This window comes from Prionailurus viverrinus, chromosome B1, assembly GCF_022837055.1.
Source record: "Prionailurus viverrinus isolate Anna chromosome B1, UM_Priviv_1.0, whole genome shotgun sequence".
NCBI lineage: Eukaryota > Metazoa > Chordata > Mammalia > Carnivora > Felidae > Prionailurus > Prionailurus viverrinus.
Genome location: NC_062564.1, coordinates 16,341,163 through 16,366,467, shown reverse-complemented (window position 1 = coordinate 16,366,467; position 25,305 = coordinate 16,341,163). Strand labels below are relative to the sequence as shown.

At 37.3% G+C, this 25,305-nt stretch overlaps 1 protein-coding gene and 1 pseudogene across 1 annotated transcript; one reads left to right on the top strand and one right to left on the bottom strand.

Annotated features, from left to right (window-relative positions):
- The first annotated feature begins 1,491 nt into the window (after positions 1–1,491).
- Positions 1,492–24,277, top strand: CCDC110 (coiled-coil domain containing 110). Its single transcript, XM_047855941.1, has 7 exons — positions 1,492–1,573; positions 1,914–2,018; positions 19,068–19,123; positions 19,390–19,455; positions 20,927–21,037; positions 21,780–23,895; positions 24,204–24,277. Exons 1-7 carry the CDS (start codon positions 1,564–1,566, stop codon positions 24,251–24,253), a joined length of 2,514 nt encoding a protein of 837 aa, XP_047711897.1. The 5' UTR covers positions 1,492–1,563; the 3' UTR covers positions 24,254–24,277.
- LOC125163775 (ubiquitin-40S ribosomal protein S27a-like) lies at positions 5,886–6,348 on the bottom strand (annotated as a pseudogene).
- Positions 24,278–25,305: the final 1,028 nt, after the last annotated feature.

The window sequence follows — 25,305 nt, the reverse complement described above, 5'->3', positions numbered from 1 at the left end:
AGGCCTTGTTGACCCAATTTCTAAGTTGACTGTCCTTCTAAGTAAAGAACTACCTTTCTGACTGATTGGGAAGTATCTTAAAGTTTGTCTCTACTGAGAATAGGGGACTGGCTAAATTTGAGTTTGACACTGTAACTCTTTTCATCTGCTTTTTATATCCTATACTAAATGGTGTCGCAAAATCCTCCCAGGTAGAGCCCCAAGAAATTTCTGTGTAATAACCAATATATCTTGCCATCATAATCTATATATCTCACATAGACAAATTAGAGTTATTAGAGAACATTACATTATATTATCATTGTTAATATTGGATATTAATATGTCATGTGAAAGATATTATAGTCTGTTATGGAAATTACATTAGTAGAAATTAGCTTAATAAATTGTAGTAGCTTTTATCTGCATACTCACTTCAAAATACTGTAAATTATTTAGAGTAAAAATTTAACAGACACACTGCTGAAAACATTTGTAGCTCTCCAGAAAAAGTTAATTTTGTCACTAGCCATCATCAATGGGGAGCATAAGTTCTCAAAAACACAATTTATTGAAATTGTCTACAATGCCACAAGACTCAAATTTTCTAGAGATCATCCTATTGTTAACAAGAAAGTATATCAAGCAAACATTGAGACTATCATGAGTTTCATTTCCATGAAAGCAAAACATATAATTATTATACAATAAATTATTATATCATAACTTTAAATTCCTTATTGTGACTTAAAATTTGAATTTTCCATTACTTTATATTCTATCTGGAATGGTTGCTATTGCAAAATAAATAATATATATTCATTTAAAGCTTTTACTTAAAGAGCGCCATTTTCTGTTCTGCAAAAAGTATTGACTGCAGCCACACCAACCAGTCCTTGGTTGAACGAGCTCCAGTTTCCAACACAATATCCATCTTTTGCAAACGGTTTGCCCAGGTGCACAGGAAATTAGCCTGCTTTGACATATGGAGATCAGTGCCTCTGCATCAGCTTTAATGTGTACATTTTCACACATCTCATTGTTATTTTAAGATTATTACTGGAAATCAGGGTGTTCTTTTAACCATAGCAAACAAAAGTCCTTTCACAATATTGGTTTGGGATCGATCAAACCCCCAAACATTGAAACTACTCTGGCGGAGGGGTCGAAAAAACGAGGAATGAAGCAAAATAAACAATGAAACCAGGATACGAAAAACAGAAAGTTCCTAGGTGTTTGCCTGTCTCCAAGCATTCCCCTTTGTCCACACAGCTTTGGTCCAAAAGGTGCAGTCTTCGGTCAGACTATGATCAAGTTCTGGTCAGCCGAGAAGCCGGGAGAAAAATGCCCCAGTGAGACTGGCCCCAGGCCTGAGCGCACAGCAAACCCCGACTGTCCCCGGCGCGTTGGTGGCGGGATGAGCATCACAGCTCCCAGACTCCGGACCCCAGCTCGCACTTCCGCCCCGCACACCCACCCACGCGCGTGCCCCGCAGCCGGGTTACCAGGCAACGTGCTGCCCTGCGCGAAGCTACTGGGCGGAATGCATGGGGGAAGGCAGTTGGGAGAACTTGAGCAGCAGAAATGAGTCCGGGTAAGAGTCCTAGAGGAGGGGCCATGGGAAGTGGACGGGTAGTGGAGGGTGCCCGGACCCGTTCACCCCCCAAGGCAGGTCCGGGAGTGCCGACTTCCTGACTAGCAGCACACCCCTGCTCTCCCCCCACCCCCCCAACTCCCAACCCCGGGGACTAAAGCACCGCCTCCATCCCCACGCCCAGCCTTTGCTTCCAGCAGCTGCGCCACCAGGTCCCGCCGCGCTGCGTGGCCCCGGCGCGCCCTCCCGTGGCCTCTCAGGGCGTCCGCGTCCGGAATCGTACGGTTGGCCTCCCTTCTCCCAAAGAAACTAAAAGCCACCTATTATGGTTCTGTTACAGAGAAGCATCCGGAGGAAGAGGATGAAGTTGAGTGCGTTCTCCTCTCAGCGTCCAAGATCCTAAATTCCTCTGACCGGATAAAGGAAAGTGGTGGCAGTGAAACAGGTGAAATCTCCAAGGCCAAGGAGTCATTGGGGAACATTATTAGAGAACATCCACCGGCAGTAATGTTTCTGCCTCTTACTACAGGCAAAGGGTACCCTTGCCTAAACGCACTGGCCCAAGAGGTGCACTCCCAGGACATAGGGACTTCCAGTAACTATTATTAAAGTACTAGGTAACACAGCACACCTACTTTGTGCCAGATGGTGTTCCAAACACTTAAGTATATTCATTTAATCGTCACAACAACCCTATGAAGTAAGTACTACCATTATCCACATTTTACAAGTGAGGAAACTGAGGCACAGAGATTAAATAACTCCCCAAGGTCACATGGCAGCAAATGAAAAAAACCAGTAAGTATTCAGCAGAATGGTGCCAGAGTCCAGGCCTTAACCATCATATTATACTATACTGCTTCTCTAAATATCAAATAAGAATGATATTTTGGACAGATGCTAAACATATAAATTTTAACAAAAGGAACTACTTTTTACAGTAAATATGTGTGGACCACAGGATATTGTATGGGGAAGATATTTGAAATAACCAAAGAGCTATAATTCAAGCTCCACATAAACCATGAATAAGATGTAAATACCCAACTAGGGGTGTTATACTGAGAATATTGAAGTTGGACTCCCACTTCCTTGAGAGAAGCCCAAGGAGCCTACACACCTCTTGCAGGAGGCTGGTGGTCAGTGTGACATGCCAGGGAAGGAGCAGAGCACTCTGAGTAGAAGGCGGTATCTAGAATGATGGGCCAAGTTAGGACCCCCGGTTGCCTAAAACCCACATGTGACATAGGGGTGATCCGGACACAGAAGTGACATGAGGTCAGGACAGGATTTCTGCATCTTCATAAATCCAGGACCATCCCAAACACCTTGTCAAGCAAGGTCCCTGAAAGAAAAGCTAGAGCAGCCACATGTCACCAGACCAAAGACACCTGGATGCCCAGGGACCACCAGTGTAAACATCTCAATGGAGGCCAGCAGGACAGTGCAATGACCTGCCAGCTGTCCACTCTTCTGTGCCCCAGCATCCATGAGGATATTCAGGCATCCTTGTGCAATCAGGAAACATGAACAGGGAGAAAGAGTCTTCACAGAGAGTTTAGAGGTTGCATCACCTCAATATTTACCTCAAAAAGAGCATTTAAGGTGAGAAGAAACTGAGGTAATCTAATTTGGCAAGCTCGTGTGTTATCTAACATGAGTGAGATTTAGGACTCGGGGAAGATCCCAGCATAATAGAAAATGAAGTTACAGGCAAAATAGTACATACACTTATTTAAGAGATATAGTTTATCTTGCGAAAGCATAGGGGCTCTAAGTGCAGGGTCTAGCAAGGGCAGGTTTTCAGCAACATAGATTCTAAGTCAAGGGCTGCCTTGGATGGCAAAATTAGGAGGTATGACTTTGTTCCCTCCCTTTTTCTGTTCTATCTACACCTTATTGTCACCGTGTGATCCATTCCCTGAGTACTAACCAACAGAATGTTGACCCGTTTGCATAATGCTGAGTTACAAGAAGCTGTGTAGTATTTCTTAGGTCTCTTTAATTTTAACAGAATAAGTGGTTAGCCTGTGTAACCTTTGATTTATTGGAATGGATATGGGAAGGATATACTTTAAACTTCAAGATATCCAGTGTGTTGTTTTTAGCACCCCTGTTCTACCTAAGTCTTCATTCATTCATCCATTCTTTCATCCATCTAACAAATATTTTTAAGCAAGTGCTGTCCTAGGTGCTGAGGATCCAATAGTGAACAAAATATGCAAAATCCCTGCTCACATGAAGCTTACTTTCTGATGGGAGGAACAAAGGAGACTGTGTGTAAGATGGGAGTAAATCCCATGGAGAAAAGTAAGGCACAGAGGAAACAGGGGAGTATGTAGACTGTCAGAGGTGAGAAGTGTGCATTTTAAATAGGGTGGTAGGAGACCTCACTGGGCAGGTCACATCTGAGCAAAGACCTGAAGGAGGTAAAAAGTAACCATGCAGTTTTCTAGGGAAAGGGCAGTCAAGGCAGAGAGAATAGCAACTGTGCAGGCCCTGAGGTAGGAAGATGCCTTGCATGTCTGAGGAACAGCTGGTGTTGGTGGGAGCAGAATGAATAAGGGGGAGGGGCAGAGAGGGATCAGAAAGGAAACTGGGGAGGAAGGCACTGTATTTCTGCATAAGGATCTGGGGGTTATTCTGCACAAAATGGGAAACAGAGAATCTGGAGTGGCCATTTCTCCCCTCCGTTGCAATTGGAAGTTTTAAGTCTATCAAATCATCATCATGTTATTACTAACCTCGTCTCTGTACAAGTGATTAAATACTTCTTGAGCATTTAGTATGTGCCATGCATTCTGCAAAGGACTTTACCTACCAACTAGATGCTAACTAGGGTTATCCCTCATAGCAAGTGTGTCGCAAAGCCAGGATTCAAGCACAGACAACCTGACTCTGTAGCTCCCGTGACAGTGCCTCATGCAGACAGTGTCACACCTCATTAAGGCTTTGTAAAACAGTTGTTTCTGGGAATGAATTTGAATTGTCATAGCAAAACCTCATATTTGAACCTGAGAATTACAAAGCTTTGACTACAGAGTATGTAACATCTTATATTACAGCATTACTATGCTGCATTGTAAAAACTCATTTGTTCTCCTTGGTCTGTTAACTGCAAGTATGCACTTAATACAGGCATATCTCAGAGATATTGTGGGTTTGGTTCCAGACCATTGCAATAAAGAGAATATCACAATAAAGTAAATCAAATGAAAAAAATAAAATAAAAAAAAATAAAGTGAGTCAAATGAATTTTTTGGTTTCCCAGTACTTATAAAAGTTATGTTCATATTACTGTAGTCTTTTAAGTGTACATGAGCATTATGTGTAAAAAAACAATGTACATACCCTAATTTAAAAATATTTTATTGGGGCACCTGGGTAGCTCAGTTGGTAGGCATGTCAGACTCTTGATTTTGGCTCAGGTCATGATCCTAGGGTTGTGGAATCGAGCCCTGTGTTGGGCTTCTGCACTGAGCATGGAGCCTGCTTAGGATTCTCTCTCTCTCCTTCTGCGCCTCTCTACTGTTCATGTGTGTATATATATGTATATATACACATACACACACATACATACATATATATATATATATATATATAAATACATACACACACACACACATATGGCTAAAAATGCTAAACAAGTTATAGTTTATATATATATAATATATATATAATATATATATATATATTATATATATATAATATATATAATATATATAATATATATATATATATATATATGAATACCGAAGTTGGACTTTATATATAAAGGGTGTGTGTGTATATATATATATTATATATATTATATATATATATATATATATGTGTGTGTGTGTGTATATATATATTATATATATTATATATATATAAGGGGTTTTCTTGTTTTTCACTTCTGACACTAAATAAATATATATATATATATATATATATATATATATATATATATATATGGCTAAAAAATGCTAAAGCGAGTTATAGTCACAGATTACAGATCACCATAACAAATATACTAATAGCAAAGATTTTTGAAATACAGTGAGAATTACCCAACTGACACAGGGACACAAAGTAAGTGATGCTGTTGGAAAATGGCACCAATAGACTTGCTCGACACAGAGTTGCCACAAACGTTTGTGAAGCGCAATAAATCGAGGGGTGCCTGTATACTGAATACGACATAATCCTCTGTAGGTTTCAGAATAAATTCCCCATTTCTCTAATCGCCTCAAAAGCCATCTCACTGATAACTATCTTTTCTTTTTTCTTTTTTTTTTTTAGTTCATGTCTTTTATTAACCCATATACAATTACTTGTCTTTGGGTTTGTTGAAGCAGTAGGTCAGACAACATCTGCCATAATGTCTGTCAAAGTGGCTGGGTATAAAAACCCCAGCACCACATTCATTGGAAGGGCACTCCAACGAAGGCGACTGATTTTGCCATTCTCATCCACCTTATAGTATTTCAGGACAGCCAGTTTAACCTTCTTTCTCTTATGCTTGCTCTCCTTGAGAGTGGTGAAAGACGTCTCCTTCCTTTTCTCAGCACCACCACAAAGTCTCAACGAGATGAAGTGGACTCCTTTTGAATGTTGTAGTCAGACAAAGTACGTCCATCTTCCAGTTGCTTGCCAGCAAAGATCAAACTCTGCTCATCAGGAGGAATTTCTTCCTTATCCTGAATCTTGGCTTTCATACTTTCTATTGTATCCGAGGGTTCGGCCTCAACACTGATGGTCTTTCCTGTAAGGGTTTTCACAAAAATTTGCATCTTGGCTCCAACGCAGATGGCAGATCAGAAAGGAAGGCTACGCACCAGCCCACAGGGTTTTCTTGTTTTTCACTTCTGACACTAAATATGGGACAGCTAGAGAATTTAATTCAATATAATATGATTACTATTTCTTGCATTCCCAATAGAGTATAAGCTTCTTCAGGGCTGGGACCATATCTTCCACTCAGTTTACATACCGTTCAATATTTCATGTTTAGCAAGGACTTAATAAATGATGACCTGTCATTGTGTTTCCTCTACAGTTCTTCTTTGGTAATTTCCCTTCCAATTCTAGAATCACATTAACTCTATGCGGTTAAGTATTGCTGAATTCTAAGATTAGTTTTCCTTTGGAAATAAGTAGTAACCAAAGTCTCTGAAACTCATTTAAAAAACAAAAACTTATTTTAATAGCCTTTAAAAATTGATAGGGGCCCCTGGGTAGCCCAGTTGGTTAAGCATCCAACTTCAGCTCAGGTCATGATCTCACAGTCCGTGAGTTTGAGCCCCATGTCAGGCTCTGTGCTGACAGCTCAGAGCCTGGAGCCTGCTTCGGATTCTATGTCTCTCCCTCTCTCTCTCTCTCTACCCCTGCCCTGCTCACACTCTCTCTCTCCTGAAAATAAACGTTAAAAAATTAAATAAGTAAAATTTGATAAATCCAACTCTCTGCCTATTCTCTATCTTCACTGAATCATCTGAACACTGCAGGGGAAAACCACTCACTTCTTAGTCATAACATGGATCTCAGTGCTATTTAGAAAACTACTTCCCCAGAAAATGCTTTTTCAAACCTTCTCCAAGATAACTATTTCACTCTTGTTTCCTTAATCTCCAAAACCTCTCACCACTACCTCTCAACTCATTAACATAATCTCACACTACATGAAAATGGAAGCAATCAGACCCAAACTCCCTTCTTTCCTGCTCAAACTTAAATTTTGCTAACCTACCTGCTTCTCTGTACCCATATTATCTGCTGTCCCTCATTTCTTTTTCTTTTCAAGTTTTTTTTTTTATGAAATTTATTGTCAAATTGGTTTCCATACAACACCCAGTGCTCATCCCAAAAGGTGCCCTCCTCAATACCCATCACCCACCCTCTCCTCCCTCCCACCCCCCATCAACCCTCAGTTTGTTCTCAGTTTTTAACAGTCTCTTATGCTTTGGCTCTCTCCCACTCTAACTTTTCAAGTTTTTATTTAAACTCATTTAACATACAGTGTAGTATTAGTTTCAGCTGTACAATATAATTATTCAACACTTCCATACATCACCCAGTGCTCATCACACAGAGTTGCCACAAACGTAATCTCTATAACCTATTTAACCCATCCTCCTCCCCTCTCCCTTTTGGTAACCATCAGTTTGTTCTCTATAGTTAAGAGTCTCTTTCTGGATTTGCCTCTCTGTCTTTGTTTTTTCCTCTTTGCTCCTTTGTTTTGTTTCGTAAATTCCACATACGAGTGACATCATATGGTATTGGTCTTTCTTGGACTTATTTCACTTAGCATAGTTTCTAGCTCCATCCATGTCCTTGCAAATGGTAATATTTCATTCTTTTTTATGGCTAATATTCTATTGTATATGTATACACCACTTTTCTTTATCCATTCATCAATCAATGGACACCTGGGCTGTTTCCATAATTTGGCTATCGTAGATAATACTGCTATAAACATCAGGGTGTATGCACCCCTTAGAATTAGTATTTCTGTATTCTAGGTAAATACCTAGTAGTGCGATTGCTGGATCTTGGGTAGATCCTAACCTTTTGAGGAAACTCCATACTGTTTTCCGGAGTGGCTGCACCAGTTTGCATTCCCACCAACAGTGCAAGATTGTTTCCCTTTCTCCACATCCTCACCAACATCTGTTGTTTCTTGTGTTGTTGATTTTAGCCTGACAGCTCTGAGGTGATATCTCACTGTAGCTTTGATTTGCATTTCCCTGATGAAAAGTGATGTTGAGCATCTTTTCATGTTTTTATTGGCCACCTGGATGTCTTTGAGAAAATGTCTATTCGTGTTAATTGACCATTTTTAATTGGATTACTTAATTTCTGGGTGTTAAATTATTATAAGTTCTTTATATATTTTGGATACTAGCTCTTTATCAGATGTATAAATATCTGAGATTTGTAAATACCTTCTCCCATTCTGTAGGCTGCCTTTTAGTTTTGTTAATGGTTTCCTTTGTTGTGCAGAAGCTTTTAATTTTGATGTAGTCCAACAGCTTATTTTTTATTTTGTTTCTCTTGCCTCAGGAGACATATCTAGAAAGAAATTGCTATGGCTGATGTCAAAGAAGTTATTGCCTGTGTTCTCTTCTAGGATTTTTATGGTTTCAGGTCTCACATGTAGATCATTAATCCATTTTATTTTTGTGTATGGTGTAAGAAAGTGGTCCAGTTTCATTCTTTTGCATGTTGCTGTCCACTTTTCCCAACACCATTTGTTGAAGAGACTATCTTTTTCCCATTGGCTATTCTTTCCTGCTCTGTTGAACATTAATTGACCATATAATTGTGGGTTTGTTTCTGGATTTGCTATTCTGTTCTATTGATATATGTGTCTATTTTTGTGTCAGTACCATACTGTTTTCATTACTACAGTTTTGTAATATAGCTTAAAGTCAGGAATTGTGATGCCTCCAGCTTTGCTTTTCTCTAACAAGGTTGCTTTAGCTATTCAGGGTCCTTTGTGCTTCCACACAAATTTTAAGATTGTTTATTCTAGTTCTGTGAAAAATGCTTTTGGTAGTTTAATAGGGATTGCAGTAACTGTGTAGATTGCTTTGGGTAATATAGACATTTTAACGATATTTGTTCTTCCAATCCATGAGCATGGATGTCTTTCCATTTCTTTGTGTCATCTATAATGTCTTTCATTAATGTTTTGTAGTTTTCAGAGTATAGGTCTCTCACTTCTTTAGTTAAGTTTATTCCTAGGTATCTTACTATTTTTGGTGCAATTGTAAATGAGATTAATTCCTTAATTTCTCTTTCTGCTGCTTCATTATTGCTGCATATAAATGCAACAGATTTCCGTGCATTGATTTTATATCCTACAACTCCACTGAATTCATTGATCAGTTCTAGCAGTTTTTTGGTGGATTCATTCAGGTTTTCTATATATAGTATCATGTCATCTGCAAATACTGAAAGTTTCACTTCTTCCTTACCCATCTGGATGCATTTTGTTTTCTGATTGCTGTGGCTGGATTTCCGTTACTATATTGAATAAAAGTGGTGAGAGTGGACCTCCTTGTCTTGTTCCTGACCATAGAGGAAAAGCTTTCAGTTTTCCCCCATTTTGGATGATATTTGCTGTGGGTTTTCATACATGGACTTTATTATGTTGATGTGTGTTCCCTCTAAACCTACTTTGTTAAGAGTTTTTACTATGATTGGCTGTTGTACTTTGTCTGCATCTATTGAAATAATCGTATGGTTCTTATCCTTTTATTAATGTGATATTTCACATTGATTGTGAATAGTATACTACCCTTGCAACCCAGCAAGAAATTCCACATGATCGTGATGAATGACGTTTTTAATGTATTGTTGGATTTGGTTTGCTAGTATTTTGTGGAGAATTTTTGCATATATGTTCATCAGGGTTATTGGCCTGTAGTTCTCTTTTTCGTGTGGTCTTTATCTTGTTTTGCTATCAGGATAATGCTGGCCTCATAGAATGAATTTGGAAGTTTTCCTTCCTTTTCTATTTTTTGGAATATTTGAGAATAGGTATTAACTCTTTTTTAAATGTTTGGCAGAATTCACCTGTGAAGCCATCTGGTCCTGGAGTTTTGTCTGCTGAGAGTTTTTTGATTACGGATTCCATTTCTTTGCTGGTTATCAGTTCAAGTTTTCTATTTCTTCCCGTTTCAATTTTGGTACTTTATGTCTCTTAGGAATTTATCCAGTTTTTTCTAGGTTGTCCAATTTATTGGCATATAGTTTTTCATAATATTCTCTTGTAATTGGTTGTATTTCTGTGGTGTTGGTTGTTATTTCCCCTCTTTTATTTGTGATTTTATTTATTTGGGTCCTTTCTCTTTTCTTTTTGATAAGTCTTGCTAGAGGTTTATCAATTCTATTGATTTTTTCAAAGAGCCATCTTCTGGTTTTGTTGATTTTTTTTTCTTTTTAGTTTCTGTATCATTTATTTCTGCTCTAATCTTTATTATTTCCTTCCTTTAGATGGCTTTAGGCTTTGTTATCCTTTTTCTAGCTCCTTTAGGAGTAAGAGTAGGTTATTTATTTGAGATTTTTCTTACTTCTTGAGGTAAGTCTGTATTGCTATAAACTTCCCACTTAGCACTGCTTTTGCTGCATCCCAAAGGTTTGGGGCCATTGTGTTTTCATTTTCATATGTTTCCATGTATTTTTTTTAATTTCTTCTTTGATTTCCTGGTTGACTCATTCATTGTTTAGTAGCATGTTGTTTAACCTCCATGTGTTTGTGGTCTCTTCACAAATTTTTTCTTGTGGTTGACTTCTAGTTTCATAGTGTTGTGGTCAGAAAAGGTGCATGGTATCATTTCAATCTTTTTGTATTTGTTAAGACTTGTTTGTGATCTATTCCAGAGAATGTTCATGTGCACTTGAAAAAAATGTGTATTCTGCTGTTTTAGGATGGAATATTCTGAATATATCTGTTAAGGCCATCTGGTCCAGTGTTCCTTGTTGATTTTCTGTTTAGATAATATGTCCATTGATATAAGGAGGATGTAAAGTACCCTACTATTATTATCAATTAGTTAATTAGTTCCTTTATATGCCTTATTGCTTTTGTTGTTGTTTTGTTGCTATTGTTTTATATATTTGGGTGCTTTCATATTGGGTGCAGAAATATTTACAATAATTGTATCTTCCTGTTGGATTGTCTGCTTCATTATTATATAATGCCCTTCTTTGTATCTTATTACAGTCTTTGTTTTAGAGTCTACTTTGTATAAAGTATCAGTATTGCTACTCCAGCTTTCTTTTGACGTCCATGATAATATGATAAACGTTTCTCCATCCCCTCACTTTCAATCCGCAGGTGTTTTTAGATCTAAAATGAGTCTCTTGCAGGCAGTATATAAGTAAGTCTTGTATTTCTATCCATTCTGACACCCTGCATCTTTTGACTAGAGCCTTTAGTCCAATTAGAGTCCAAGTAATTATTGATAGATATGTTTATATTGCCATTTTACTTGTTTTGTGGTTGTTTCTGGAGATTTTCTTAATCCTTTCTTGTCTTTTTTTCATGGTTTGTTGATTTTATTTAGTGACATATTTACATTTCTCTCTCTTTATTCTTTGCATGTTTATTAGTGCTTGTTGATATATACTTACCATTAGGCTTGTATATAACCTTTTCTGTAAATAGCAGTCTAAATTAAGTTGATGGTCATTCAAGTTGGAACCCATTCTTTTTCCCTCTCCTCCCCACATTTTAGTGATACATTATTATATTTTATATCCTCTGGTGTGAGTTCCTTGACTGATTTTTACAGAAATATTCATTTTTACCACTTTTGTGTTTTCTACCTTTATACTGTCACTTTTGGTCTCTCCTTTCCACTGGAAGAGTCCCCTTTAATATTTCTTGCAGGGCTGATTTAGGGGTCATGAATTCCTTTGGTTTTTGTTTGTCTGGGGAACTCTTTATCTCTCCTTCTATTCTGGATGATAGCTTTGCTGGATAGAGTATTCTTGGCTGCAGATTTTTCCCATTTATCTCTTTGAATATATCATGCCACTCCTTTCTCATTTGCAAAGTTTCTGTTGAAAAATCTCCCTCTAGCCTTTTGGGTTTTACCTTGTAAGTTAAGGACTTCTTTGTCTTGCTGCTTTTAAGATTTTTTTATCACTGTATTTTGCAAATTTAATTACAATATGTCTTGGCCTGCTTTCTGTTGATTTTGATGGGAGTTCTCTGTGCCTCCTGGATCTGGATATCATTTCCTTCCCCAAATTAGGGAAGTTTTTAGCTATTATTTCTTCAAATAAATGTTCTGCCCCCTTTGCTTGCTTTTCTTCTGGGACTCCTATAACATGAATGTTATTACATTTGATGGAGTCACTGCGTTCCCTAAGTCTATCCTCATTTTGCACAATTCTTTTTTCTCTCTTTTGTTCAGCTTACTTTCCGTTACTCTAAGTCATTAATTCATTTCTCTACTTCTTCCAGCCTACTGTTCATTGCATCAAAGGTGTTTCTAATCTTGTTTATTGGACTCTTCATTTGATTATTTTTTAACTCTTTTGTCTCTGTGGTAAGGATCTCGCTGATGTCTTCTATTCTTCTCTCAAGCCCAGAGAGTATCCTTATGATCATTGCTTTAAATTCTCAATCAGGCATGTTACTTACATCTGTTTCACTTAGATCTCTGGCCTTGGCCTTATCTTGTTCTTTCGTTTGGGACAAATCCTCCATCTTTGCATTTTATCTAAGGCTCTTGCCTTCTCTGTGTTAGAAAAACCAGTTATGTCTCCTGCTTCTGAAAGTAATGGCCTTAAGAGGTCATGTAGTGCCCAAGGCCTGGCACTTCAGGGAATGTCTCTGGTGTGATGCATACACTCTGCTTTTGCATTCTGGCTTCTCTATCCTTCAGGCCAGTCATCTGCAGAGGCTCTCCTTGCATGCTGTGGGCAGTGTTTGGTCCCTGGCCTGAATGTGGTGAGTTTTAGCTCACAGATGTGCTCTGGTCTGCTTGTGAAATGAGACCTGTCACCACCTCCACCAGAACTGAGACCCTGCAAAACTCTCTGTATTAAGACATGGTGTGGACAGGGTTTTGCACTAATCTTCTGGGGGAGGGACCTGCTGCACTGGAACTGAGGCAAGCATGTTTGAGAATGGAAGTTCCACTGAAGTGCAGAGGGGGTGGTACTTGGTGTAAGCAAGTTAGGCAGCTAGTGTCTGCACTGCACTGCTTCTTGCAGGTTATTCTGTGTTTATGCTGAAGGGTAGGAAGGATGGAAATGGCACTGGCCAGCTCCTTTGTTCCTGGAGAGGTGTCTGTGAATGATGCCCCTCAGGGATGTGCTCTGAGAAGAGCAAATAACCCCACTGTGTGCCCCACACGCTCTTCAGATGGCTATTTCCACATTGTCCCCGGGTTGTTTGTCTGCCTGTTCTCTAGATGCAGCACAGTGTTCTCTGGGCTGTATCCCAACCAAGCCTACTGATCTTTAAAACTCCAGGCTTTAAACCCCACTGGTTGCAAGAACTCATGGAATTCAACCCCTCTCACCTTCTAAGCCATTGGCTTTGAGGAAACATTCTCCTTATGAATTCCCCTGTGTGTTCCTCTCCCTTCTTTTTTAGCAACCATGTCTCCTTCCCTTGTATAGCAGCCATGATCTGTTTCTCCCCTAAACCACATTTCCACACTTCCTGTCATCTTCAATGTGGCCTCTTCTCCCCCTCTAGTTAAGGAGATTTTTCTGTCAGTCTTTAAGTTGATTTTTGGGGTAGTTAGGATGATATGATAATTATCTAGTTGTGTTTGTGGGACAAGGTGAGCCTAGGGTCCTCCTACTCTGCCATCTTCCTGCTCCTGTTCTTGCTGTCCCCAGTTTCGATGGAAGAATTACCCCTGCTCAAAGCTCATTTCCTCTTTATCAAAGCTCTCCTGGAATTCTCAAGTACTCAGATTCTGCAATTAGCCTCCCTCATCCTTCAGAATTACTCTTCTCCCTTTCTACTACATGATTCCAGCAGCAAGCAGGCATGTTAAAATCTCCCATGGTTAAAAAATTCTTCTTGACCTTCACATCACTTCTAACATACATACACCCTATTCCACTAGGCACTCTATTTCTTTCCACAGTAAAATTCAAAAACAGCTGCCTATATTCAATGCCCACAAACCCTTACATTCCATTCTCTCTAGCCACTTCATTTGGGCATTTGTGCCTGTCACTGCACAGAAACTTCCCTTGTCTAGGCCAGTAGTGACACCTGTATTTTCCAATAGTGTTCATAACAATTCCCCTGAATCAGAGACAGGAATATCCCACTGCCTGTGGATGTCCACGTTGATGTCTAATAGAAAACTTAATTTTAACATGTATAAAAATTTTCCCTAAAAAATCTTCCTACTCTATTCTTTTCCATTTTGGTAAATAACACCACCATTCATCATCCATCTGTTCTCACCAAAAACCCAGGAGTCATCCTTTCTTCCTCTCTTCTGGCTACATTTAATACCCCAGCAATGCTGCTGGTTTTATACCCAGAATCTATTCTAAATCAACCTATTTTTCTCCATCTTCCCCTCTGCCATTCTAGTCTAAGATACCTTTGTCTCTAACTTGGATTACTGCAGTAGCCCTGCAATTGCCACCTTATAACCCATTATCATGTGGCAGAGTGACCTATAAATGTTTCTTTTCAGATCAAATCATTCTTCTGATTGAAACCTTTCAAAGTTTCCCATTTCACTTAAAATAAAAGCAAAACCACTCGGGTTGGCCCACAAGTTCCTACATAATCTATTCCTGTCTCCCCCTCTCACCTCTAATCATACTGGGCTTCTATCTGCTCATTAAGCTGAGGCCATATTGACTTTATTTCTGTTCTGCAAACACAGATAAACATATTCTGCTTCAGGATCTTGCCATGTCCTCTGTTCTGAATCTCTTCCTATAGATATTCACATGGATGGCCTTTTCTTATCATATGGGAATCCCAGCTAAAAACTCATATGACGAGATAGGTCTCTGCTAAGCACTCTCTCCACTGCTGTCCCCATCCTCCCTGTCACATTAGCCTATCCTCTTTGTGTTACTTATCCCTATTTGTAAGTATCTTGTTTCTTTTTCTCTTTCTTTTTTTTTTTTGTTCCTGTTCATTCTCCAGAATGGAAGCACCATGACTACAGGAGCCTTGGTTGTCTTATTCATTGCTGTGTCCTTAGTATTTACCTACAACAGAATACCACACATTGGACACTCATTACTTGAATGAATGATGTTGAAGGAATGAATCACTAAATGTGAAACAAAAAAGCTAAATCACTAACTTATAAAAATTATTCTAGACTTTCACATGGAGATTTTAGAGCCAAGGAAGATCCCAGACCTCCTTGCCCCAGCACCAAATGAAAAGATCAGTAACAACAACAAAATAGAAAACCAGCAAAAACTTCACCAGCAGCACCTGAAGAAGGAAATTGGAAAACAGAGGCCAAAGATAAAAACAGAAGATGCTGGCAAGGCAAAGTACAGACTACCTTCTAACACTGCTTCTGACTTTTAGAATAAAACAAGTCAAATCCTGAAAATATTCATTAATGCCTCTCCCACTCCAAATGTGGATACAAAAAGAGGAAATACCTGTGTCTTCCTTTCTGCTGATTGGGGTTTGGGTGGGTACAGAGGAACAGCTGGGAAGATAGATGAGTAAACCTGGACACTGATCAACAGGGGCTTACTTTGCTCTAATGAAAGAAGTTAGGAGTAGGGCTGCCACTAGCTCATGGGGTGCCTCTGTGTGGATTAGAGAAAGGTATAACCAAACTCTAGGTATATGCAAACCCAAATAGGGTACTGGTTAGCTGACTGTAGTGGAACATGGGACACATTTCAGCCCACATATATCTTCTGGCCAGGAGCTTTTGTGTAGTGAACAACCTGTATGGTCTTATGTGGCAATCCTAGTTCCAGGACTCTGTACTGAATTAAGGAAATAATCCCAATCAAGAGAATGTCTCCTTAGGGTAACAGGATATATCTCCTATAGATTTCTAAGTAGTCTCAGAGAATAATAACAACAAAACAACAGAGATCACAACCTCCAGCAAAGGCTTCACACAGCTCCAAATGATCTCTCTTACCCCAGACCTCAACACCTAATTTCTAGGCTACAGAAAATGGGTAGGAAAACACACTGGCCCTAAAACTGTATCTCAGAGGAATAGACCATTGGACTCTGAGAAGGATGTCAAGAGAAAACATCTACATTATGTCAAAGAAAACAAATTCTGAGCAGAGCTGCTCAGGTTACACTGACCTACATGAAAAGAAGCAACCTGGTAACTGCAATCATACTGTGGTCAAAAAAGAAGGAAGAGATGGAGGGCAGCAAATATATGTAGAACCACTATATGAATCCCACATTCTTTCTTTAAAAACTTACATTTGTTATATCCCTTCAGTAAGTCTCTAAATTTATTTTGACCCAGTATTTCTTACTTGGTTTTAGCAAAAGAAATCCTGTACTTTGCCTTGAATTTGCAAGTCCTCCTAACTGAAACAAAGGAAATCTATGCGGAAAAGGGAGGCTGGCCCTACTGATGCAGAAAGGAGATGGAATTTTGGACAGTAAATCCATCAAGAATAAAGTTGAAGGCTGAAAATATTTACAATAATAATGTCCTATCTTTGTGTTTAGCTCTGTGGAAATCATAGTCACATAGCAAAATGTAAAACATCATAAAACATCACAGTGTGAAAATAATATAATGAGCAAATATCATGAAAAGTAGGGAGTAAATGTGAGAGCAAGTATAATGCTAATTTTCTCATCATTTACTTCCTTTCTTGGCAGGGAGTAACTCAATACTGAATACAATGGAAATGAATGTTATTTAAAAAATAAAAATTCCAATCTCTTAGTCCTTCTTGTGATATATTTCCATTAGCTCAGAGGGATCTCATAGGAAATAATCTTTCATGTAGTGAAAAAAATTTGAATACTAGTGATAACTTCAACTATTTGCAGTTTTCTTTATTCTCTTAAACATAAATGCAATACCATTTATCAAAGTAAAATGTATAATATCCCACTGTTCTAAAATCATTTCTTTTTTCCTGCATATATGCATAGAGAGCTGACTGAAGGGAGGGTACCTAAAATTCATAACAGTTAATTCTGGGAAATGGGATTCTAGGTAATATATGCTTTTTGATTTGAAGTTTTATCTATTTGAGGTCATTAGAAGTTGTCCTTGAGTCTGAAAAAATTGGGGGTGCCTTGCTGCATTAGTCTGACCTCATCTGAGTTTGGTGTTTTTTTTTTAATGTCTCTGAGATAAACATTTCAGACTACCATTTTATTCCTAGTAAGATGCAAAGTTCAGCAATATCTAGAGGACTCGCTGTCCTTCTCTGCCTTCTGATGAAGGTGGGAGTCTTTAATTGGCGAAATGGCTCCAGGCTCTGAACCAGAGTTGCTCTCTCAGTGATGAGGGCCAGATGGCAGATAAGAGGGGTGCCTATACTTTGCAACCAGCTCCTATGACATCTGGTAGACTGTCATTTGAAGGAGAGATGTGCTGACCTCTTTTAAAACCTTCTCTTAGGGCAGAAATTGTCATCCTAGAGGAGCATTCTATCATAACTCTCACTTCATTTGGGACACTGAATATTTTAAAAAGTCTTTAATAAAAATTTACAAAGCAAGCTAAAAGCCTATTTGGATAAAGAAGGATGTATGTCAGGAAATCTGCAGTTTATAGTCTTTCCTGTTACAGATCTATAATCTATTTTCTAGGAAGGTATACACAGATCTTTATAGTACCTTGCTTAAAGGCATGACAAAAATTATGCTTTGTTAATCCATTTTGTTTTCCATGGTAAGGAGGAGAAACATCACATGGCCATTTCACAGACAGAGACCTATACAGTACTTTGTGAAAGGTCTCCCATAACAGGATCATTAGTTGTTTTTGTTTTTTTAATGCAGTTTACATTGCAGAAACAAAAATATTTGTTTTTGAGAGTTCCAAGTTTGGCATTACACGTTAATGGCCTACTATAAAAGTAAAACCATGGGAATGCAAGCTGGTGCAGCCACTGTGGAAAACAGTATGGAGGTTCCTCAAAAAATTAAAAATAGAACTACCCTACAACCCAGCAACTGCACTACTAGGCATTTATCCACGGGATATAGGTGTGCTGTTTCAAAGCGACACATGCACCCCCATGTTTATAGCAGCACTATCAACAATAGCCAAAGTATGGAAAGAGCCCAAATGTCCATTGATGGATGAATGGATAAAGAAGACGTGGTGGGTGGGTGGGTGGGTGTGTGTGTGTGTGTGTGTGTGTGTGTGTGTGTGTATATATACACACACACACACACACACATATACACATACATACATACACAATGGAGTATTACTTGGCAATCAAAAAGAATGAAATCTTGCCATTTACAACTACATGGATGGAACTGGAGGGTATTATGCTAAGTGAAATTAGTCAGTCAGAGAAAGACAAAAATATGACTTCACCCATATGACGACTTTAAGAGACAAAACAGATGAACATAAGGGAAGGGAAACAAAAATAATATAAAAACAGGGAAGGGGACAAACATAAGAGACTCATAAATATGGAGAACAAACAGAGGGTTACTGGAGGGGTTGTGGGAGGGGGGATGGGCTAAATGGGTAAGGGAAATTAAGGAATCTACTCCTGAAATCACTGTTTCACTATATGCTAATTTGGATGTAAATTTTTAAAAATTAAATAAATAAATAAAGACAGAAAGAAAATAAAACCACTATTTATAACCTCCAGAAGGCATTTTAAGTCAAGCAAAAATTATTTGACTTTATTAAGTGACTAACATTCGGTTCTTCTTAAGGTGAACATCAAACTTCTCATTATCTCTGTCTCACTATCCAAGAAAGTTAGGAGGCTATTTTGCATCACAATTGTTTAAAAAAAACTTAAGAATTAGATCACATGGTTTTTTAATTTTGCTTTTTAGAATATGGCTGCATATCAGAATCAGAAAATCAAATCCAACCACAATCAGCATTGAAAGTAAGTTCATTTTCATTTCATCTTATTTTCTCCAAATACCTATGTAAAGGCTGATCTTTTTCAGAATAAATATTTCCTAAATGCACATGGGTCTTCCACAAAAATCTCCATGAAAATGGATTGGAGAATTGGCAAGAATGACTAAGAATGTGAGTCCTCTGACCCTCATGTGATCCTTTCTGGAAATAGGCAACTTTGGGGAATACATATAAAAAGAAATAATAACAGTTTCAAAACTGATCAATTTCATACCATGTTTGTTATAGGCCCTTCAGCATCAACTGGAATCATTTCAGGCTCTCCGAATACAGACTTTGCAGAATGTTAGCATGGTATGTTTCTTTTAATCTCTATATGGGAAATAGCCAAACTTAAGATACCACTCCACATTTGTAAGCTAATGATCATTATCCAACTGATTAGTTTATGTTAGAATATAATAAAAGGTGGGGCGCCTGGGAGGCTCAGTCAGTTAAGCGTCCGACTTCAGCTCAGGTCACGATCTCGCGGTCCGTGAGTTCAAGCCCCACGTGGGGCTCTGGGCTGATGGCTCAGAGCCTGGAGCCTGCTTCCGATTCTGTGTCTCCCTCTCTCTCTGCCCCTCCCCCATTCATGCTCTGTCTCTCTGTGTCTCAAAAATAAATAAACATTAAAAAAAATTAAAAAATAAATTAAAAATTTAAAAAATAAATAAATTTAAAAAAAGAATATAATAAAAGGTTACAAATATTCCAGGCTCAAAATTTGTTTGAGGGGAACTATTTCTGTTACAGTTGAATTTGGGTCAACTATAGTCAAAAAGAAATAGTACTCACCGATTTTTTAAAAACATGTATGTTTAAAGTGCTACCTATATACAGTCTACAAATAGGAACTCTCATTATAAGTGATGTGAAATCTAACTCAAACTGACTTAGGGAAAAAGTGTACTTGATGAGCACACATAACTGAAGAGCCTGGGAACGGTTCACCTGAGGATGGCTTAATCCATATGATAAGGACTTATGTCATAAGGAACAACTCTCCTTATTTTGGTTCTGCTTTCCACTGTAATGGATTTTCAGACTTCATGTGGTAGCAAAAGAGCTGCTAGAAGTTCCAGGCTTTTATCCTTCCAGATTCCAGTTGGAGAAGAGATGATGCTTTTCTCTCTTAACAGTTTTTCCTAAGGTTCTTGGCCTGACTTGGCTGCCCCAGATTGGGTCATATGCAATGCCTGAGCCAATCCCTGTTCAAAGGGAGGCAGTGTTCTGACTGGTTAGCTCTCGGTCACATGCAGCTGGAAGTGGGATCACCAAAGGCTCGTGGGACTTTATCCAGAACAAATAAGGGACAGTATTTACAGAGGATAGGGTATGGATACTGGTGGTGCTTAACACAACACAGATTCACTAAAGACCTAATATAAACTTCATCCTAATATTCTTGTACTAAAAGCAACTGCAAGGAAATGGAAAGAGAAGATAAACTCCTCCTGAGTGACAGAATGGATTCTATTCTGATGACAGAGATCAAAAGTCTCTGCTTTATTCAACAATGTAAAACTTAAGCATCCAAAATTACTTGAATATTGTTCATAAAATTTTATTGCTTTACTAAATTTTTTCTGTTTATCATATAATAAAGTTATAATTTTCTTAAAATTCCTTTAATAACAGAGGTTATAATAAATTACATTATATGAATGAAAAGAATTTTTATGTGCAGGAAATCTAAAGGTATCATAATATCTGTTATTGCTATACATTCATAAGTTTCTAAATCTGAAATCAAATTCTAACATGATCAATTTATCTTTTAAAGGTACAGTCCGAAATCAGTGAAATCTTGAACAAAAGTATTATTGAAGTAGAAAACCCACAATTTAACTCAGAAAAAAATCTAGTATTCGGAACATGCCTTGAAAAAGCTTTGGTATGTTATTCTGTTCAAAACTACTTCTCTATTTAGGTACTTCAAAAATGTTACTACAACCAGTTTATCTTCCCCTTTACATTCTTACCTTCTTCGTGGGGCAAATGGACTTTGTGGGGCAGAGGAATACCTAAAAGATTCCCAAGTAAACTGAAATACAAGGCAGGTTTTTTTAGCCTTCCTATCCACTTAGGAATTGTTCTACTTTTAGTAGGATTGACCTAGACCTGAGGTGAATTCCCTAGAAACAAGCTGGAACGAGAGTCACTCTGTCTACGCTGATTAGAACTCGCATTTCTAGAATAGTCACAGCCCTAGAATCATCCAAAATGGGAAATGCAAAGGTTGACCAACAGCCCAGAAGTGGAAATATTCACTTCCCTTAAACTACCTACTGCATTTGACCTATTGCTTCTATCTTCCCCATGAATCTATGATGGCCTCTTGAAGGATTCTAAATTTCTATTTCTGAAATTGAGGGGTTGGCCCATGTATGTCACCCTCTGAGGAAATAAGCGCAATTTCTAAGCAAATTGTGAAGACCAGAGTTACAGATCTCAAAATAACTGTTGTTAGATTTTTCTAGAGAAAATTAATCATATTTGTTAGGTTTCTTTGCTGTAGAAATGGATAAAATGTTCATTTTGGTTATAAAAGCAAATCCTCCACAAAATATTTTCTTGATTTGCTGGTCATGTGGCAAATGATAATACATTTACAGTGTGCTTTTTATTGTCACTAGCCTATAGAGAATCAAGAAGAAATCCTTTCTATGGAGAAAATTCATCCTTTTGAGGAGTCTAACGCTATTCATTCAATGGAAGAAAAATTCAGCAGTGATAGTGTTAACAGTCTCTCTCAAGGTATAGATATGACATCGCAGATAAATTTCAAGGACGTATTAACTCTGAGAACTTCAACAGACAATTCACCTTCAAACATAATTATGAATCCTTCAGAAAATTCTGACGTGTTGAAAAATTATAGTAATCTTTATAATTTTCTACCTAATGTACCTCAAAATGTGATGTCTCAAGCTGATACAGTAATTCTGGATAAATCCAAAATTACTGAGCCTTTTCTCAAGCACAGATTTTGTGAAAACTTAGATGATATCTGCCATTCTATCAAACAAATGAAGGAAGAGCTACAAAAGTCACATGATAGAGAACTAGCACTTACAAATGAACTTCAAACTTTAAAAACTGAAAGAAATGTTCCAAGCAATGGTAAATATGAACTGTCTTCAATCCACAAAGAAAAAAATAATTTTATTAAGGAAGAAAATATAGAAAGTAACTTAAATGAAGATATGAAATCAAAGAGAATTTCTGAATTAGAGGCATTAGTAAACAAATTACTCCCACTCAGGGAAACAGTGTCAAAATTCCATGTGAATTTTTGCAGGAAATGTAAAAAATTATCTAAGAGTGAAATACACAGGGGAAAGAGAAATGAGAAAAACAGTAAAGAAATTCCTATCACTGGCAAGAATATTACAGATTTAAAATTCCATTCCAGAGCTCTAAGACATACACTGCCATTCTCTGACTCAACAAAATATGAAATAAAAGACAAAGAAATGCAACCATTAGTAATAAAACAAGGGCCAATAATATTTGAAAATGAGAAGACATCCAAAGTCAATTCTGTTACTGAGCAGTGTGTTGCAAAAATTCAGTACTTACAGAATTACCTAAAAGAGTCTGTGCAGATACAAAAAAAGGTAACAGAACTGGAGAATAAAAACCTAACCCTTAAGACCAAAATAAAACCTCTTGTCTTTACCACACAATCTCTAATACAGAAAATCGAAATATATGAAAAGCAACTTAAGAATCTGGTTGAAGAAAAGAACACTATTCAGTCCAAGTTAATTAAAAAAGAAGAAGATGGTAAAGAATGTCTTAAAGAATTGAAAAAAATAATTGGTAAATATAATGTTCTCATAGGACAAAATAAAACTCTAGAGGAAAACAACAATCAACTTTCTTTGGAGAAGCAACAAATGATAGAAACATTAGATCAACTAAAAAGCAAGGAACACAAAACTCAAAATGATATGGCCATGGTCAATAATGAAAATAATCGTATGAGTATAGAAATGGAATCAATGAAAACAAATATTCTATTGATACAAGAAGAAAAGGAAATGCTAGAGAAAAAGACATACCAGCTTTTAAAGGAAAGAAGCTCGCTTGAAAATGAACTGAAGGAAAACCAACTAGAGATAATGCAGCTAAAAGAGAAGGAAATATTGGCAAAAACTGAACAAGAGACACTTTTTCAAATAATAGAAACAGTTAAAAATGAAAAACTTAATCTCGAAAAAACATTACAAGAATCTATTGCTGCTAGACAAATGATGGAAAGAGAAATTGAGAATATTCAAAAATACCAATCTACTGCAGAAGAGAATTTTCTGATAGAAATTAAAAATGCAAAATCAGAAGCAAGTATTTATAAGAGTAGTTTGTCAGAAATGGGCAATGAATGTGAAATGTTATCAAAAATGGTAATGGAAATTAAAACAGACAATCAGATTCTAAAAGAAGAACTAAAAAAACATAGTCAAGAAAATATAAAATTTGAGAATAGCATCAGTAGACTTGCAGAAGACAAAATCCTTTTAGAAAACTATGTAAGAAGTATAGAAAATGAAAGGGATACCTTGGAATTTGAGATGCGGAATCTTCAAAGAGAATATTTAAATCTAAGTGAAAAAATCTGTAGTCAACAGAGTGACCTATCAAAAATGGGTTATATTTCAAGAAGAGAGAAATTCCATTTCGAAAAGTATGATATTTATGAAGACATTTCTGGCCCTAGGAGTAGGCCTTTGGCTCCTGATTTGAAAGGTATGTAATATTGTGGTGGATTAGTAGAGACGTGTATAAGATTTTTTTCACCTACTGGGCACTAGCCAGAGTTCAGTAATAAGAAGGAAACTTTTAAGATAAATACAATTTAGTCTTATAAGATGTGTATCCAATTTATTATACAGTGGAATTTAGGAATTTTGCTCTTTTGATAAAAGTCATGTTGTTATTTTACTTATATTATTTCTATACATTGTATATGCACAAAGCAGGGAGCAAGATTTTTTATTTTGTTTTCTGAAGTATACTTGGCACTCCCACCTTAAAAAATTCTTTTTTTTCCCCAGGAAATCCAAGTCAAGTGTATCAATTGCTTCCATCCAAGATATGTAAATAAATTTCTAAAATGATTGTTTCAAAATCCTTTGTCCAGTCCTTTTTTCCACAAAATTGCTATAAATTCACTTTTATATAGGTTTATAATTACCTTGTAATTGATTAGGGTAATTTTTAATTAGAAACTGGAATTAGGTATATATTTTTATATTGTCAAGAACTGTGAACAGCCTTGAGATTTTACTGAACTTGTAAGCTAATGTTAGTCTGACACAGTTTCATGGGTTCCAGTGGAAGACATGAAAGTCCTGTGTCAGAGATAAAGGACAGTTTGTTACAGCAATAGCAGTAGCCAGAACACCAGCACTTTCGCATCGATTCTCCAAGCCCCAATCCCTATAGGCAACATGAAAAGGGTCACACAGCAGTAGAGGACAGAACTCTGAGTTTCAGGAAACCAAATCTTTCATGAGTGCCGTAAGCATGTCTGCCCTTTGCTCTTGATGGAAACATTACCTTTATTATACAGGAAAATTAGCATACCTGCCCTTGCTCCAGAAGACACTATCTTTAGCTTCCAAGGCTGATTACGATACAAATACACTTCTTGAATTTTGTCAAATGCTTTTTCTGCACTTACTGAAGAGATCATGTGTATTTTTTTCCTCCCTTTAAGCTGTAAACATGGCAATTACATCAGTTAATTTTGAAACACTACACCAATCTTGCATTCCTGGGATAAACTCCACTAAGTTATGTATATCCTTTTAATATATACTCCTTGATTCAATTTGATAATATTTTAAGAATTTCTCCCTCTATATTCAGAAGAATATCAGTCTCTGTTATTTTCTTTAACGTCTACTTGGTTTTGGTATCAGGAAAATCTGGCTTTATAAAATGTGTTGGGAAATGTTCCCTCCTCCTCCATTTTCTAAAAGGATTAGTATAGGATTGGTTATTGATATTATTTCTTCCTTAAGTACATAATAGAATTCACCAAAGAGTCTGGAGTATTCTAAATGGGAAGGTTTTACATTAAAAAATCAACTTCACTAGTGGATATAGAACTATTGAGATTTTCTATCTCTTCTTTAGTCATTTTGGATCATT